This window comes from Adiantum capillus-veneris, chromosome 24, assembly GCF_014529385.1.
Source record: "Adiantum capillus-veneris isolate H3 chromosome 24, ASM1452938v2, whole genome shotgun sequence".
Taxonomy (NCBI): Eukaryota; Viridiplantae; Streptophyta; class Polypodiopsida; order Polypodiales; family Pteridaceae; genus Adiantum; species Adiantum capillus-veneris.
The window spans coordinates 52,926,698-52,941,201 of NC_140954.1; the positions used below are offsets into that span (position 1 = coordinate 52,926,698).

The 14,504-nt window shown below is 42.0% G+C and overlaps 2 protein-coding genes across 2 annotated transcripts; one reads left to right on the forward strand and one right to left on the reverse strand.

Moving 5' to 3' along the window:
* The first annotated feature begins 1,139 nt into the window (after window positions 1–1,139).
* On the forward strand, window positions 1,140–2,956 carry LOC147426372 (uncharacterized). The gene has a single exon (XM_086498488.1). It carries the CDS (start codon window positions 1,832–1,834, stop codon window positions 2,582–2,584), a length of 753 nt encoding a protein of 250 aa, XP_086354614.1. The 5' UTR covers window positions 1,140–1,831; the 3' UTR covers window positions 2,585–2,956.
* A 6,368-nt stretch (window positions 2,957–9,324) lies between these two features.
* On the reverse strand, window positions 9,325–13,520 carry LOC147426373 (serine/threonine-protein kinase AFC2-like). Its single transcript, XM_086499274.1, has 12 exons — window positions 13,277–13,520; window positions 12,482–12,659; window positions 12,343–12,369; window positions 12,111–12,264; window positions 11,986–12,037; window positions 11,703–11,817; window positions 11,480–11,571; window positions 11,183–11,330; window positions 10,969–11,033; window positions 10,775–10,872; window positions 9,974–10,079; window positions 9,325–9,890 (listed from the first exon to the last, which is right to left on the reverse strand). Exons 1-12 carry the CDS (start codon window positions 13,424–13,426, stop codon window positions 9,747–9,749), a joined length of 1,329 nt encoding a protein of 442 aa, XP_086355400.1. The 5' UTR covers window positions 13,427–13,520; the 3' UTR covers window positions 9,325–9,746.
* Window positions 13,521–14,504: the final 984 nt, after the last annotated feature.

The window sequence follows — 14,504 nt, forward strand, 5'->3', positions numbered from 1 at the left end:
GCAGGTGGTTGAGCTTTTTTCATGCTTTTTCTTTTTCCTTCAGAATGGGTAGGCCAATTCCAACTCACCTGATTGAGCAGCAGATAGAATTTGAGACTGCAATGTATAAGTTGCAATTTTGCCTTTACCCAAATTTTCAAGAGCAGGTGCTCAGACACTACATGCATAAATGGAGTGAGTTCATTCCATGGCCAGTTCAACCACCTACCCCATGGCATCCACATTACATCACTTGGAATACACTCGGTCGACAAATCACCACATCAACATCACCGTACTGGCTAGTTGCTCCACAAAACACCATTGTATGTTGTTCGTACAGATTGCGGATGTGCTCGCCCACTTGAGACTATAGAAATAAATTACTCTAATGTGGTTCCCAACCACCTTCAGTCAACTAAACAATTCGTTTCACGCTACTTTCCTGACAACCAGTTAACCACACGTGCAACTTTGAAGAGCATCTTACCGATATAGCCCTTTGTTCCTACATCAAAAACTCCCATTGATATGTGTAGTTACCTTGTCCTCCTCTTCTTCTCCACAAAAATTTTGTCCATTGCATAGTAAAGCAGTCATTGCCTGCTACATTTCAAGGTCTTCCCAACTCTCTCTTGCTTAGTTCCATTCTTAATTCATCAACATTTTTTTTGCATACTCTCTACATCAAATCGTTTCAGTGACTTATACTCACTTGCGATAACAAGATTTGTGCAAAACAAATAATAAGCGCTCTCTCTCTCTCTCTCTCTCTCTCTCTCTCTCTCTCTCTCTCTCTCTCTCTCTCAACTTTCATTTCTGCGTTCTTTTACAGATGTATACTCTTATTCAATGCTTCCATGAGAACAAAATAGTAAATACAATCTTGTATGTATCAGTGACTTCTACTCACTTAGGGTAACAACATTTTTGGAAAACAAATGATAAATGCACTCACGTGCTCTCCCTCCCTCCCTCTCTCTCTCTCTCTCTCTCTCCCCTTTCACTTCTATGTTCTTGTTTACTGATGTATACTCTTGTTCAATGCTTCGATGAGAAGAAAATAGTAATTACAATAGTGCCCTTGCAGTCATGCAGGCTAACGATGCACTCTAGTTCCTCATTTGTCCATTCAGAAGTAATCTGACTGCTAACTATATTTTACTTAATAGCATTGACACTGCTCCCTTACTAACTCTGAATTTTGGAAATACGCCCGCTCTCTCTTCGACTCGGAGCCGTAGCTTTTCAGGAGCAGATCAGCGTCTCCTCTCTTGAGACAAGCTAGGGTTTCGTCTTCATCAGGTGAGTCCTCTGTATGTTATATGTGCTCCAAGAGTTTTCTCTCTCGTCGGGCACATGCGAGTCCATGGTGGTGCCTCAGAGGCTCGCCCTGATAGCACAGCTTTTCCCATCTCGAACCTTCCTTTCGAAGCGTCTCTCCTGCAGAACCATTGGAGGAGTGAGGTGCCATCCATGGAGGACGAGACGGACGACCGAAATTCACCAGACAATGACTTTGAAGCAGAGGAAGAAGCTAAGTATGGAACAGGAAACAATGGATTTGTTAAAATGCAGGATATGGAGAAACACAAGATAAGCTCATTCGTAAGTCCTTCCGGAAACACCTCAGATTTGCAGAGCTTGAAGAGAATACCTCTTCAGTATGTGCTTCGACAGAAATCCAAGAGAAACTCTTTCTTGACAGACAAGGATTATGTGGGTATGGAAGAACATCATTCAAATATAGCCGCTCAAAATTCATGCGATTTGGCACCTTTGAACTACTACTCGTATGAGTCTTACGTAAACATGTGTTTGAAAAGCGTTCAAACTCAGAGTGTAATGTTTCATGACATGCGATGGCATACAAATAGGGTGTCTGTATCACCTACTTGCAATCCATCGACATCACCAGACATGTCAAGAGAAAGACTTGGTCAATCCAGTTCTTCGATATGTCAAGAGGACGGGTGGTTGCTCTTCAACAAGCAGTTTTCTGAGATTTTCCGATACATCCAAGCCTACTGACGAGCCAGTTCAGAAGAATGAGCAGTTTGTTACAGACAAGGAGCAAAATCCCCTGAATTCCATGCAGCATCCTCTCTCTTTTTCGACACCAAGGACATCCGTGAACGACTCTACATCAAAAACCAAAAGATTTTCAGCTTCTGCGATTGAAGGAAAGCAAGCACATACAGCGCTTGAAGAAAAATCTTTACCGAGAGAAGTTGAAGCAGCCATTGCCCTGATCATGTTTTCTGTAGGGCTGAAAGATTTAGCAGAGGATACTATTTCCGGCACCTGCATATGTGAACATGAATATGGCTACCTTGGCCCTGCATGCAAGGTTGAACATATGAGCAATAAGCAATTAACAAACCAATTCAAGAGTCAAGTTTGTCGCAAGCGTGTCAGTTCTTATCAAGCTCTTGGAGGGCATACAACAAGGCACGTGAAGCTCAAGAAATTAAGGACTTTTGAAAAGAGTTCAGTTGAGGACATGAATGACGTACAAGGACATAAGTGTGCTCTTTGCCACCGTATATTCGTGACAGGCCAGGCTCTGGGGGGACACATGAGAAGTCAATGGTCCAATGATTGAGTCCATGATCCGAGGGGTCTTGTTTGATGTACAATTCAGGCTTCTTCAAGGTTGCCTTAAATTGAAAGGGGAGTTTCTTCAATGTCTCAGCGTATAAGTCTTGCAATAACTTGTATCCGCAAATAGAAAGGAGTACATCGAGAGAAACCAGCGAAGGTGGTCTTTTTTCTATCAACCTGGACTCGACAAGATTCTTTGACACAAAGATTCAGTTGAGGGTGCCAACAAACAAGCGCCTTGTATGTTATTTTTTGAGTGAATCATGGCATCTATTATATTGCCAAACTACATCTTATGTTTGAATCACGATGAAAAACTTCGTATGTAACAATACACCTTGGGAATAACAAGATAACTTGGGACTTGTTATCAGTTTGAGGCCAGACGTCATGTTATAGATGATGACACTCCAGTTTTGCCTTAAGAGCTTGTTCTTACAGCTACAAATTTACATGGCCTTGAGGTTTTCTTGAGTGATTATTTTATTATGTATGTGTAGTTGTGCTTTATGCGTCTGTATCTTATAGTGTGGTGCAAGAGTGCAAGTAAGTTGCCTTGCCATGCCAAAGCACGTGTGACTGTGTCTCAACGTATACTTACATGCTTAAGTGGATGGGCTTGTACATGCGCAGACAAACATTTCTAAGTCCAATGAACCAGTCTTTGTTGAGTTCAGGATCGAATGTTTGCTTTATTTATTTCCAGAGAGACTATTTTCCTTTAATTGTTTCTAATGATCCACCAATCAATCAACCTTTGTCATATGTTGTTGCATAAAATCGTATAAGCGGTCGCAGAGCTCCTTTTATCTGTGTGTTGACTTGTATGTGTATGTTTTGGTGGCTGTATATGTGCTATGCACAAATTCTTGTACAATTTGTGCAATGCATGGGCATGTTTGTGTGCAAAAAAGAATGTGAGCTGTAGTATTGAGTTATTATACTCGATGCTGAAAGCAAATCTATTGTCGAGATCCACTTGAAAGGATGCTCTTTTTGTTTAATTGATGTCATTTGATAGCACACAAATGGATGCACAAATATTGATAGCAATTTGAGAGGGCATGGGACCAAGCATGCCATTCTCCACCCAACTGTATCCTCTTATAGGCATCGTAGCCCATCTCTAGGAACACTTGAACTGGCTGTGCCCCCCCCCCCCAATGGTCCTACCCTTGTCCTGACACAAATATTATACTGAAGTTTCACCACAAACTAAGTATGCATCACTCTAATGAGGCAAAAGAAAAGGAAGGTTCACTTCATTATCAATTACTTTACTTGAAATTATTGAGCGGTGGAGGCACTTTATTGGGGTGGGGTGTGTGTGTGTGTGTGTGTCTTCGCATTCGGCTGCAGAGAAGATAGATTAGGGTACTAGAGTGATAGGTTCATTGCACCAATATTCCTAAGAGGTTGTGAGAGTTGGAAAGTCAAGAATTGCTGATAGAACCAAGGTGCTTAAGGTGATTATTAATGTTTCTATAGTAAAACCTTCTCGACTCAACAATGCGGTCCATGTGCAATTTAGTGTTCTGTATTCGCTAAAAACAGCGTAGAGCTTCTTGACCAAGCCCTCTTTGGTCATATCCTGCAATCCATCACTCCCAAAGACTACGAAAGAACTTAGTACCTCTCTCTCTCCCCCTCTCTCCCTCTCTATCGCGTGTAGCTGGCCGGCTTTTTTTCTTTTTGGACTTTTAGCCTTCAGGTCGCAGATTGCGACACGTGTAAAGGGGAGCCCTTCCGCCATATTATGTTAGTAGATGTTGACTAAATCATTTCCAAGCATGCTACTATTGATCAGTCTGAAGAGCACATGATCTCATCATGAATTTTGTGCCCAAGTGAGCTTATATGTTGCCATCCGAGCGAATGTGTGTCGGGGCTTGGAAAAACTGTAGGTTCGCTTAAAACTAAAACCTATTCAAATCCGGAAATGGCGGCCACAAGAAGGATTTGAGGCCAGCTCATTTTACTTGAAAGTTCAAATTCACCTTCTCAAATATGGTTTTTACCTCTTCATGAAGCCTGCTCCATGAAATTATTTTCCCGAGCCCTGACCTATTTGGAGAGAAGCCCTTGTTCCACATTGGCTGAAACCAGCCAAAGCTTCCCTTGCCTCCATGACTAGTGCATTGACAAAAAATTGACGGCATTTTGGGAGATACCTTGTGCTGTATGGGGCATATGTCCCACAACTTTTTACGAACAAGTGGCTGCACAGAAGAAAGACAGGGACATCAACTTACGGCAGTCCTATAGGAAAGAAAAAATATGGGGTGAGAGAGGCTCGAACTCTCGACCTCAGGATAACTCAGAGCTATGAGACCTACGCGCTAGCCAACTGCGCCACCACCCCTTTGTGGCACAAGCAATTTATAGATTATATAATACCTCTGTACTGTGGGTATACTAAATGGCTTTCTATTGGACCAATGACATACCACCGCTACCATTTGGAAAATGCTCTTGGATGCAAGGCTTGGGAAAACTGATTCAAGCTGGGTTTCAAGCTGTGATTTTAGACATTCAATATATCAATATAAATTTCAAGTTTAGGACTACAAATTCTAAAATTCGAGATGGATTTTGTTTCTTCTCAACCAAAACTGAGAGGGTAATTTCTCGGGCTGAGCTATCTTTTCCCAAGCCCTCATTGATGGCCTTTAAAGAGAAACTCTCTGTGAGTCTACAGGAGGCAAGAAGGCTAAATTTTGTGTGGGGGTGTCTCTTTGGTCGTTCTTTCATGATAGGATCATGCAGTAGGGTAAAAACCCCTATTTAGGTACACTAAAATAAGGGCACTTCACCATTTTGGGCGACCAGGAGGTCGATCAAGAACGGATGAGGGGTAGCAAAGACGTTGCGGGATTTGAAGCGGACAATGACCACGAGCTCACCATCTTCTCTTTCCTAGAGAATGCAAAAACAAGCTCCAATTGGAGCACGAATATATATAGGGTAGGGTAGCCAGTTTAGAGACGAAAAAATTTGACCCCCAGGTTAGACACATATCCACCCCCAATTTAGAGACAAAAAATTTGGAATATGCTTAGAATCTTGCTTATGTGTCATTTTGTGATTTGTTGAAAAAGTGTACCATTAATGGACCTTGAGTGTCTCTAATGCTTCAAAAAGCCTCCTTTTCAAATGGAGCATTCAAACAAAAATCCAAAATATATCTATTTTGATATCATTTGATTTGCCTTTTCATAAGGAATCCCGTGCAATGTGTAAATATGAAAAATGATTAGATTTGCAAAATCCCCCCCAAAAATACTATTTTTCAACAAAACACCTCTAGATTGGCTCCTTTACCCTAGACAGCGAGCCAGCAAAGAGGCTTAAATCATTGTCTCCACAAATGGAAGAATGATATACACGAGTTAAGCTACCAACTTCTCAAAGGTGGCTCTTCTTGCATGATTATTGGGGGTAAGACGATTCCTAAAAAGGGGGCGGCAGGGGCGCGGGGAGAGAGAGAGAGAGAGAGAGAGACTAGCCGCCAACACACAAGAAGGGAGGCGAGGGGCATGCACCACCAAACAAGATGATGCTTTATGTGAAACATCGTACATTGATGTACAAAGTTTTAATATCAACCCCTACCTTGCATATCAATAAAGTTTTGTACATTATATATTAGGAATATAATTAAGAGACCTCCCCTACTAGAGTTGACCATCACCTCTATGCTGATCTCGCTCACTCAACAATTAACAAATCCTCCACCTGTAGGTTGTGTTTAACATTCATCGATATTCCCATAATTTGTGTTGGCTCCTCACACAACTTGGCATCATCACTTCAAAATATGTAAGCATTCATCTAACTTGATAGCATGTGAGTGTTTTCCATGCTGACGTTGATGACACATTTGAACCTAGAAAATTGTGTTGTAAACTCTTCACCCTTTGCCTTTATTGGTTCTTTCTAGGTAGCCAATAGCACAAGGAGACTACAAATGTGTGAGCGACACAATTTCGCTCCAGCCCTTATAATGACATAATACAAGTGGAGATATTGCGGTTGTGTCATGGCAAACTTACTTAGTAGCAATTGTATGCTAGTAACATACTTGACTATGAAGAACTCTACTCTTGAGTGGCACTCACGCAGCACATTGGGCTTTACCACCCTAACAACACAAGTATGTGAAGCCATGGTAAAAGAGTTATAACACCTTGATGCACAAGCGAGTTCCTCAATGCCATGCTTTTGTTGATCAGCTCATAGAGGGTCATCATTGCATTCCATGTTGCACTGCTTGTAAGGAAGAGCTTCAAAAATGAAGTGCTTTGATCTAAGTTTGGGGGGTGGAGCTACCCTGCTCAATAGCAGGGGCTACAAGAATTTGTAGTTGCAGAAAGGGTATAAAATATAGTAACTCCTCCTTTTGCCAAGCCAACACATAATCAATAGTGTTAGGGTTATGAGTCCTTATTGTTTTATGTAGAATGAATGGTTAGTGTTAGTTCCCGGTTAACGTCCAACAATAGGCGCGGCACATTGATCTTTACTACCCGAACAACCTCCCACTTAAAGGATAGTTGTGTCTTTAAATTGGGGTGACAATGTATGTATACATACAATAGAGATAGACAATGATCATGATCATCTACCCAATGCCCATGAGTGTCCAACAATGTGCAAACCGCTCTGAAGGTAAGCCCTTTGTTAGAAGATTAGCAAGATTCTCGATGGTGAGAATCTTGATAAGCTGCAATCGCTTGTCCTCAAGCACCTCATGAATGAAGTGAAAGTTCACATCCACATGCTTTGTCTTTGCATGAAACACTGGATTCTTTGCCAATTGTATAGCACTTTGATTATCACAATGTACCACGGGCATCTCAACATTGATTCCCAAGTCTCCCATTAGCCGACCAAGCCATATAGCTTCCTTGCAAGCTTCTGAAGCTGCAACATATTTAGCCTCTGTAGTAGACAAGGGAACACAACCTTGCAAACGAGATCGCCGTGAAGAATCAATGTTGAGATACATCTATTACATTGTGATAGCTAAAGTGCTATACAATTGGCAAAGAATCCAGTGTTTCATGCAAAAACAAAGTATGTGGTACATTGTGATAGCCCAAGTGCTATACAATTGGCAAAGAATCCAGTGTTTCATGCAAAGAAAGTATGTGGATATGAAGTATCACTTCATTCGTGAGATGCTTGAGGACAAGCTATTGCAGCTTGCCAAGATTCACACCATTGAAAATCCTGTTGATCTTCTAACAAAGGGCTTACCTTCAGAGCAGTTTGCACACTACCAGACACTCATGGGCATTGGGTAGATGATCATGATCATTGTCTACCTATATTGTATGTATATATACATTGTCACCCCAGCTTAAAGACACATTGTCCTTCAAGTGAGAGGTTGTTAGGGTGGTAAAACCCAATGTGCCATGTCGAAGTGTTGAGCAACCGAAGACTAACCAAGAACTAACATTGACCATTCATTCTACCTAAAACAATAAGGACTCGTAACCCTAACACTATTGTGTTTGGAGTCCACCCAAACCTATGTCTCCTCTCTTATTCTCTCTTCTCCATTGCTGCACACACACACACGCTCTCACAACGCACACTTCATGTGTTAGTTTTCAATTAGAGAGAGAGAGAGAGGAGGCACCACCTGATCAGAGTTGTAGGCTCTTTCGAGAGGAGATCATGTGTTGACCAGTTTATACTCCGGAAGAGGTACCACTTCGAAGATTGTGGATTTCGTAGAGAAAACACGTTGGACTAGTGACAATAGAAGATTGTGGATTTGGTAGAGAAAGCACCTTGGACTAGTAACAATAGCCTTCATTACGCGATGATGGAAGCCCTCTTTCCTTTTTTGAGTACATTGTATCCACTAGGAGGAAGCCTCTATTGCACCTACCTCACTATCCACGCCAAGCAAAGGTATCAAATTCTCCTTGCTTTCTAGCAACAGTCTTGGTCATGCATTCGGACCCACATGATCAACTACAACATGTGTTACAAATCAGGTGGATAACGACGTACGAAAGATTGCCTGTTGGAACTTGGGTTGCAATCATTGGTCATAATCTGATTTGTTAAATATGTACTTTAGAGCCCAAGTCCTTAACGCACTGTTTCTGGGTTTGTCCACATGCACAGCCAGTGTAGATGGCAACTTGTTGTCTATCGATTAGAATCAGCATACATGATGGGTTCATGGCGTGGGAGCAACTCACCTTTTTTCAAGGCTTACCAACAAACCCAATCTTCATGCTCACTTCCTAAGGATTCAAATTGGGCACTTTACAAACGATCCAAGATAGATGTAGATCAACAGTTGGACTTCCAACTAGCGGGACAGAGTTTTCACTGCCACATACTTCACTCTTTGGACCATGTGGAAAGCTCAGTGTGCTAACATTCTCCGCTCACAGTTTTCCAGCAACTTGGGTGCAGTTGCTCGATACTCTTCACATTCAGTGGGATAGTTCAGCCAGCTCCTCCAAGGCAGGAGAAGAGCAACAAAGATGGGTCTTTCCTCGCACATGGGCGAGATCGTCAGTTGTTTTCAGTCAGGACCATGCCTACATCATAAGGCATCATGCACCTCCCCAGTGTTTCATTTCAAGCATGACATTTACATAGCCTTCACGTTGTTATCTCAATTTTGTACTTTGTGTTAGTCTCTTTTGTACACAAAATGCAACCCCTTATCTCACAAAGAGAGAGAGAGAGAGAGAGAGAGAGAGAGAGAGAGAGAGAGAGAGACCATTCTCATTGCTTGGAACAACTGATTGTACAAGTTTCTTTCAGAAGTTCAGACACAGGTGTGTGATTTGGCCATCCAGACAAGCCTCTTTACAAACATCTGTATCTTGAGGCAGAGTCGTTTCGGAACACAAACCTTCGGAAGTTCAAAAGCAGGTGTATGATAGGCAAGACAGAAATCCTCTTTTACAAACATTCCATACCTACCAAGGAAGGTGTGAAATAAATGGACTACAGAAGCCGCAACTCCAGCACTGTTCCTGCTGCATCTTTGACACAGCTTAAGTGATGAAGCCTGCATAGCTCCAATCGTAAGGCGCAATTGCTTTTATCTTGAAAGCAAGCGAAGATACAACCCACAGCTATCTCACAGCTTCACTAATGATACACACAACCCAGCTAACCAATTGTCATCTTCGAGAACTTTCTTTGAAGAAAGGGTGCTTCAAAGCCTCCCTAGCTGTTAGCCTCTCTTCAGGATCATACTTCAACAATCGCTCAAGTAGGTCAATCAACGACCCTGCAGAGTGGTCGGCATGCTGCATAACAAGATTCTGCACGACAGTACAGGAGCACCTGATTGATACTTGCCACCATGCATACAAATTAGTTAAAATCATCAAGATAAATGGCTTACTCTCAATCGAGGTAGCTTCCGTACAGCCCAAATACTATCTTTGGACGTAGATCCATCAGGCCAATTGAGCTCTCGGCCATATCTGAAATATTTATCTGCTCTCCGCCTAAAATCAAAACATCGAAATGATCAAAATACAAATCAGAGCACGAAAACAAGGCAATATCAGCCAGACATAAAACAAAGGCCTGCAGATTGAGTAAATGAACATACTCTGCCAGACAATTACAAGAACGCGACCTCCTCACCCATGGTGGAATGCACATTCATGAGCACTGTTCACTTGAGAACGTAGAGCCTACTAGAACTCAAGAAACTTTTTTTTGCATGTATACAAACTGATACAAAATGGAAGATGAATATTCTCAAGGGTAACAAGCTGTGACCACACGGACAAATTTTTCAAAGCATGCAAAATTCATTGCATTTGATCAGCAACCACACCGTAAAACCAAGGTATGCAGATATGTGAGACTAAGACACTAAGGAAACCAATGATGCCAGCCATACCCCAACAGACTGTCTATGATACACAGCGAGAAATTAAATGACACTTTCAAAAGGACAGTGCCAAATTTGAAGCATCAAAGAGTTCAACTGTGTCAAACCACAAATCAGGGCTTCCTAATTGTGTGAGAATTACAAGCCACTACACATACTGAGAAGTCAAAACACAGATCACGCATCACACATCAACAAGTGGTGATATTTCAGAGAAGAAAGATCCAACCAGACCGACAGAAGCTTAGCACTGGCTCCAAGAACCAGAAAACCTGATTACACTTGAGCTCTTATACTTACATAGACCTCTTGATGATATGTGAGGGAATTGGCCCAAGCACACGTTCCATCATCGCAAGGTGCTCTATATTTTCATGGGTTTGAAAAAGAGCTTCACCCTACACCATGAATGTCCTTGTTATTGTTAACTAATGAGTTCCTAGCAAGACTGGCAGTCAGAGCAGTCTGCCACATATGTAAGAAAAATATAATACCGAGCAGAGTTCAACCAAAATACAACCCACGCTCCAGATATCACAAGGAAAGCTCCACCCAAGACCTGAGACATGGATAATCAAAAGCATATCCACGTGATTGATAAACCCAATTATCGTTTGCAATGAGCATATATACGTTTCCTCTTAACAATCACTAATTCAAAAAGCAGAACTTTGTAAGTTCCATGCCAACCTTGGCTTTCAGACTAACCTAAAATCACCTCAGGTGCTCGATAATGCCTTGTAGAGACAACAGAAAAACTATCCTCTCTGTCATATGTAGCGCTACCAAAATCAATGAGCTTTATTCTACTTGATTTAGGAACCCGTTTCATTTGAAAAGGATGCTTCGAGCTGTTCTGTAAGCAGAACATGAGAAGCTCAAGTGTTAAGTGATTGAGAGCGGCAAGTACAAAGTGTTCATGATGATCGTTCAGCCAACTTTGAATCAATAAAAGTAGCATAACAATTGTACAATACAGACATCCGTAAAACTGGGAGTAAGCACCTTGTGATCTACAACTTTGGAGTAGTCCGAAGATGTAAGAAGAACATTTTCAGGTTTCAAGTCTGTATGGATGAGGCGCAGGCTGTGCATGACTGCATCACAGACAATGACAAGCATCAACATATAATTCAGGTCCTCAAGAAGTGTATGCAGTCACAATCATGCCAGAGATAAACTCAAATGGGTCAAAAAAAAGCTAGAGAGCTAGGTCCAAGCGACACACATGCTACAGAACCCAAAATCTGTCGGCCAAACTCCTGGACTAAATCAACAGAGAATGGGCGATAATTGTTTGTCCGAAGAAAATCGAATAAACTTGCTCCAAGCTTCTCACAAACCTGTGAAGCAGTGGATATTCATATGCAAAGAAAACAACATTACTTGTAGAAAAGAGAAACACACAAGAAAAAGTCTTCAGTTGAAAAGCAGTGAAAGTTTAAAAACCACGAATAAAAAGAAATGAAAAATCATACTTACACAACCACCATGGATGCGGATAAACTTACAATGCAAATGTGATTTCGGTAGTCAAACCAGTTTCTGATCTGCACGCAACCTCTGCAAACCAAAGCATTTACTAAGTACAGGAAATCACATACATGATAATTCCAGTTAAGGTCCGGGACAGTACCCCAAACCTCCTACATCTTTCTCAGAAAGTGTGCAAAGCATGTCTATCTCAATCCTTGCTGCCTCTCGGTACTTTTCAGCACTGCGCACAACCTTAATAGCAACAAGTTCTTGGCCATCCCTATCCCAACATTCCAAGACCCGACCAAATGTCCCTGTACAGAGGAAGCTTTTAATAAGTACAATTTCAACTTAAAATGTTCTCTCAGCAGCATGAGGCCCCAGCTACTTACCTTCACCCATCTGCCGCAAAATTTTATCTGTCATGCACAACAGAGAAATGGATCTAAATTTAGTGGAAATCCATCACTATTAAATTGCAAAAAACTGCCACAAATTCCCCTCCAGCTTGTTGAATGGACAGAAACTTACAACGAGGGGTCAGATTCTCTCCCACCCTGTAGTTAAAATGACCATCTTCATCATCCGCATGCCAAGGAGCTGAGGGCAGTCGACAAGAACTGACTCGCTTGACCTGCTGGGAGCTAACAGTCGCATATTCCCTGGCAGTAGGATTATCTGCTCCCTTTTGCACATCTTCTCCACTCGCCTGCACCATGAAAAACAACATTCTACATCATGATTGCCTCACATCATCAGAGCAACAGCCTCAAATCATTTAGAATAGAGCCTCCGCCGTGATATTTCTATCCTGTCGAAACACACAGAAACGGCCAGACACTAACACAGAACTCAAGAAGACATCCAGAAAGATGAACTTCCCACATGGACAATGTGAATGAGTAAGTGCATCAGGGCAGGGCACACTAGTGCAGCAAGGCAGGGCATCCACAACCCTGCTGGATAAATTGACCAATTGGAAAGAGGCACAGAGCTCGCTCCTTAAAAGCAATATTTTCTGTGCGAGAGCAGCACTGCTCGCAACTTTATAAACTGCATATCCTAGCCCTGCAACATATAATCTACATATACTTCTCAACATGCAATCCTAATTCCAAGGCCATTAACGCCTTAACATTGCTTTCATGTCAAGACAGGAACAGCATACCTACCTACCTTCGCCAATGCAGCTCCAAATTCCACTTTACACGAGGGATATGCAAAGCAATGGTTCAGATAAAGCCATAATACCACAGGTAAAGGTCAAGAGACCAGAGAGAAAAAACTACATGACAGATCTGGGAAAGACACCGAGAGCAAGCATACCGAGAAGAGAAACTGAGAGGCGAGCTGTAATTGTAAGCGAGTGGCCTCGTCGCAATAAGAAGGCCCCGGATCGTCCCAACGCAAGCGGGGCCGTTTCTTGGGGCGGTTGTCAACAGAGTAAGGTTGTGGAAGCAAGTCTAAGGCCGCCATAGCCTGCAGCACAAACCAGTATCACGCTGAAAAGGCCTGCAGTTGGGAAGGTAGACGAAGACGAAGATGGAACAGCCACCCCCAAAGTTAGCTTCACATACGGACTTTGTTTTCAGAGTGGAGCCCACAAAGCATTATGGTGCTAAGCTTAGCACGCATGTTGATCAAAGCATATCCTTAAGCATCCTTATGGATTCCATCTTTTTTCCAATCGAAAAAACTTGGAAACGTACACATGCGAAATTTTAGAGATTAAGTGACTAAATTTAAAGGTTTCACTAATCGTCTCTAAATTCTGTATGTTTTCTCACCTTCAAATTTTAATTGCACTAATCGTCTCTAAATTCTGTATGTTTTCTCACCTTCAAATTTAAAATTTGAAGGTTTTCTCACCTTCAATTTTTGCAAATTATCTCACCTTTAAATTTTAAAATTTAGAGTTCAATCTCAAAATTCGTAGGTGGGATTACACTAAACCTAGGTTTTTTCAAGCGCTGAAATTTATCAATTGCACCCGCATGAAATACAAAAAGAGGGAGAGTGAAGATAGAGAGTAGGTACCCTCGCTTCATTTTAAAGGATAAAGTCATACAGATAGGGAAAACGCTTACAAGTTTAAGGCTTTAAACCTTAAAGACTTTGGAATATAGGTAGAGAGTCGCCTTTGTGAGCAATGACAGAGAGTCAAGTAATGCCCCTTCATAAATCTTATTGGCTTGGTTGCGTTTAGCTACTCTACCCGAGTCCACTACTCGTTAGCATTGTCTATTTGTTGCATTCGCTGTTAGTCAACCCACAAGGACAGAGTAGCAAGTACGTAGTGGGACAAAAGACAATATCTCTCTCTCTCTCTCTCTCTCTCTCTCTCTCTCTCTCTCTCTCTCTCTCTCTCTCTCTCTCTCTCTCTCTCTCTCTCTCTCTCTCTCTCTCTCTCTCTCTCTCTCTCTCTCTCTCTCTCTCTCTCTCTCTCTCTCTCGTGCACTTGTGCGACATTTGATGTAGCCCTAACAGAGAAACCTTCCTCACTCTTGTTGACCTCCCCTTGGGCGAGGGGTAGCCCCGAAGGGAGGCCCCTAAC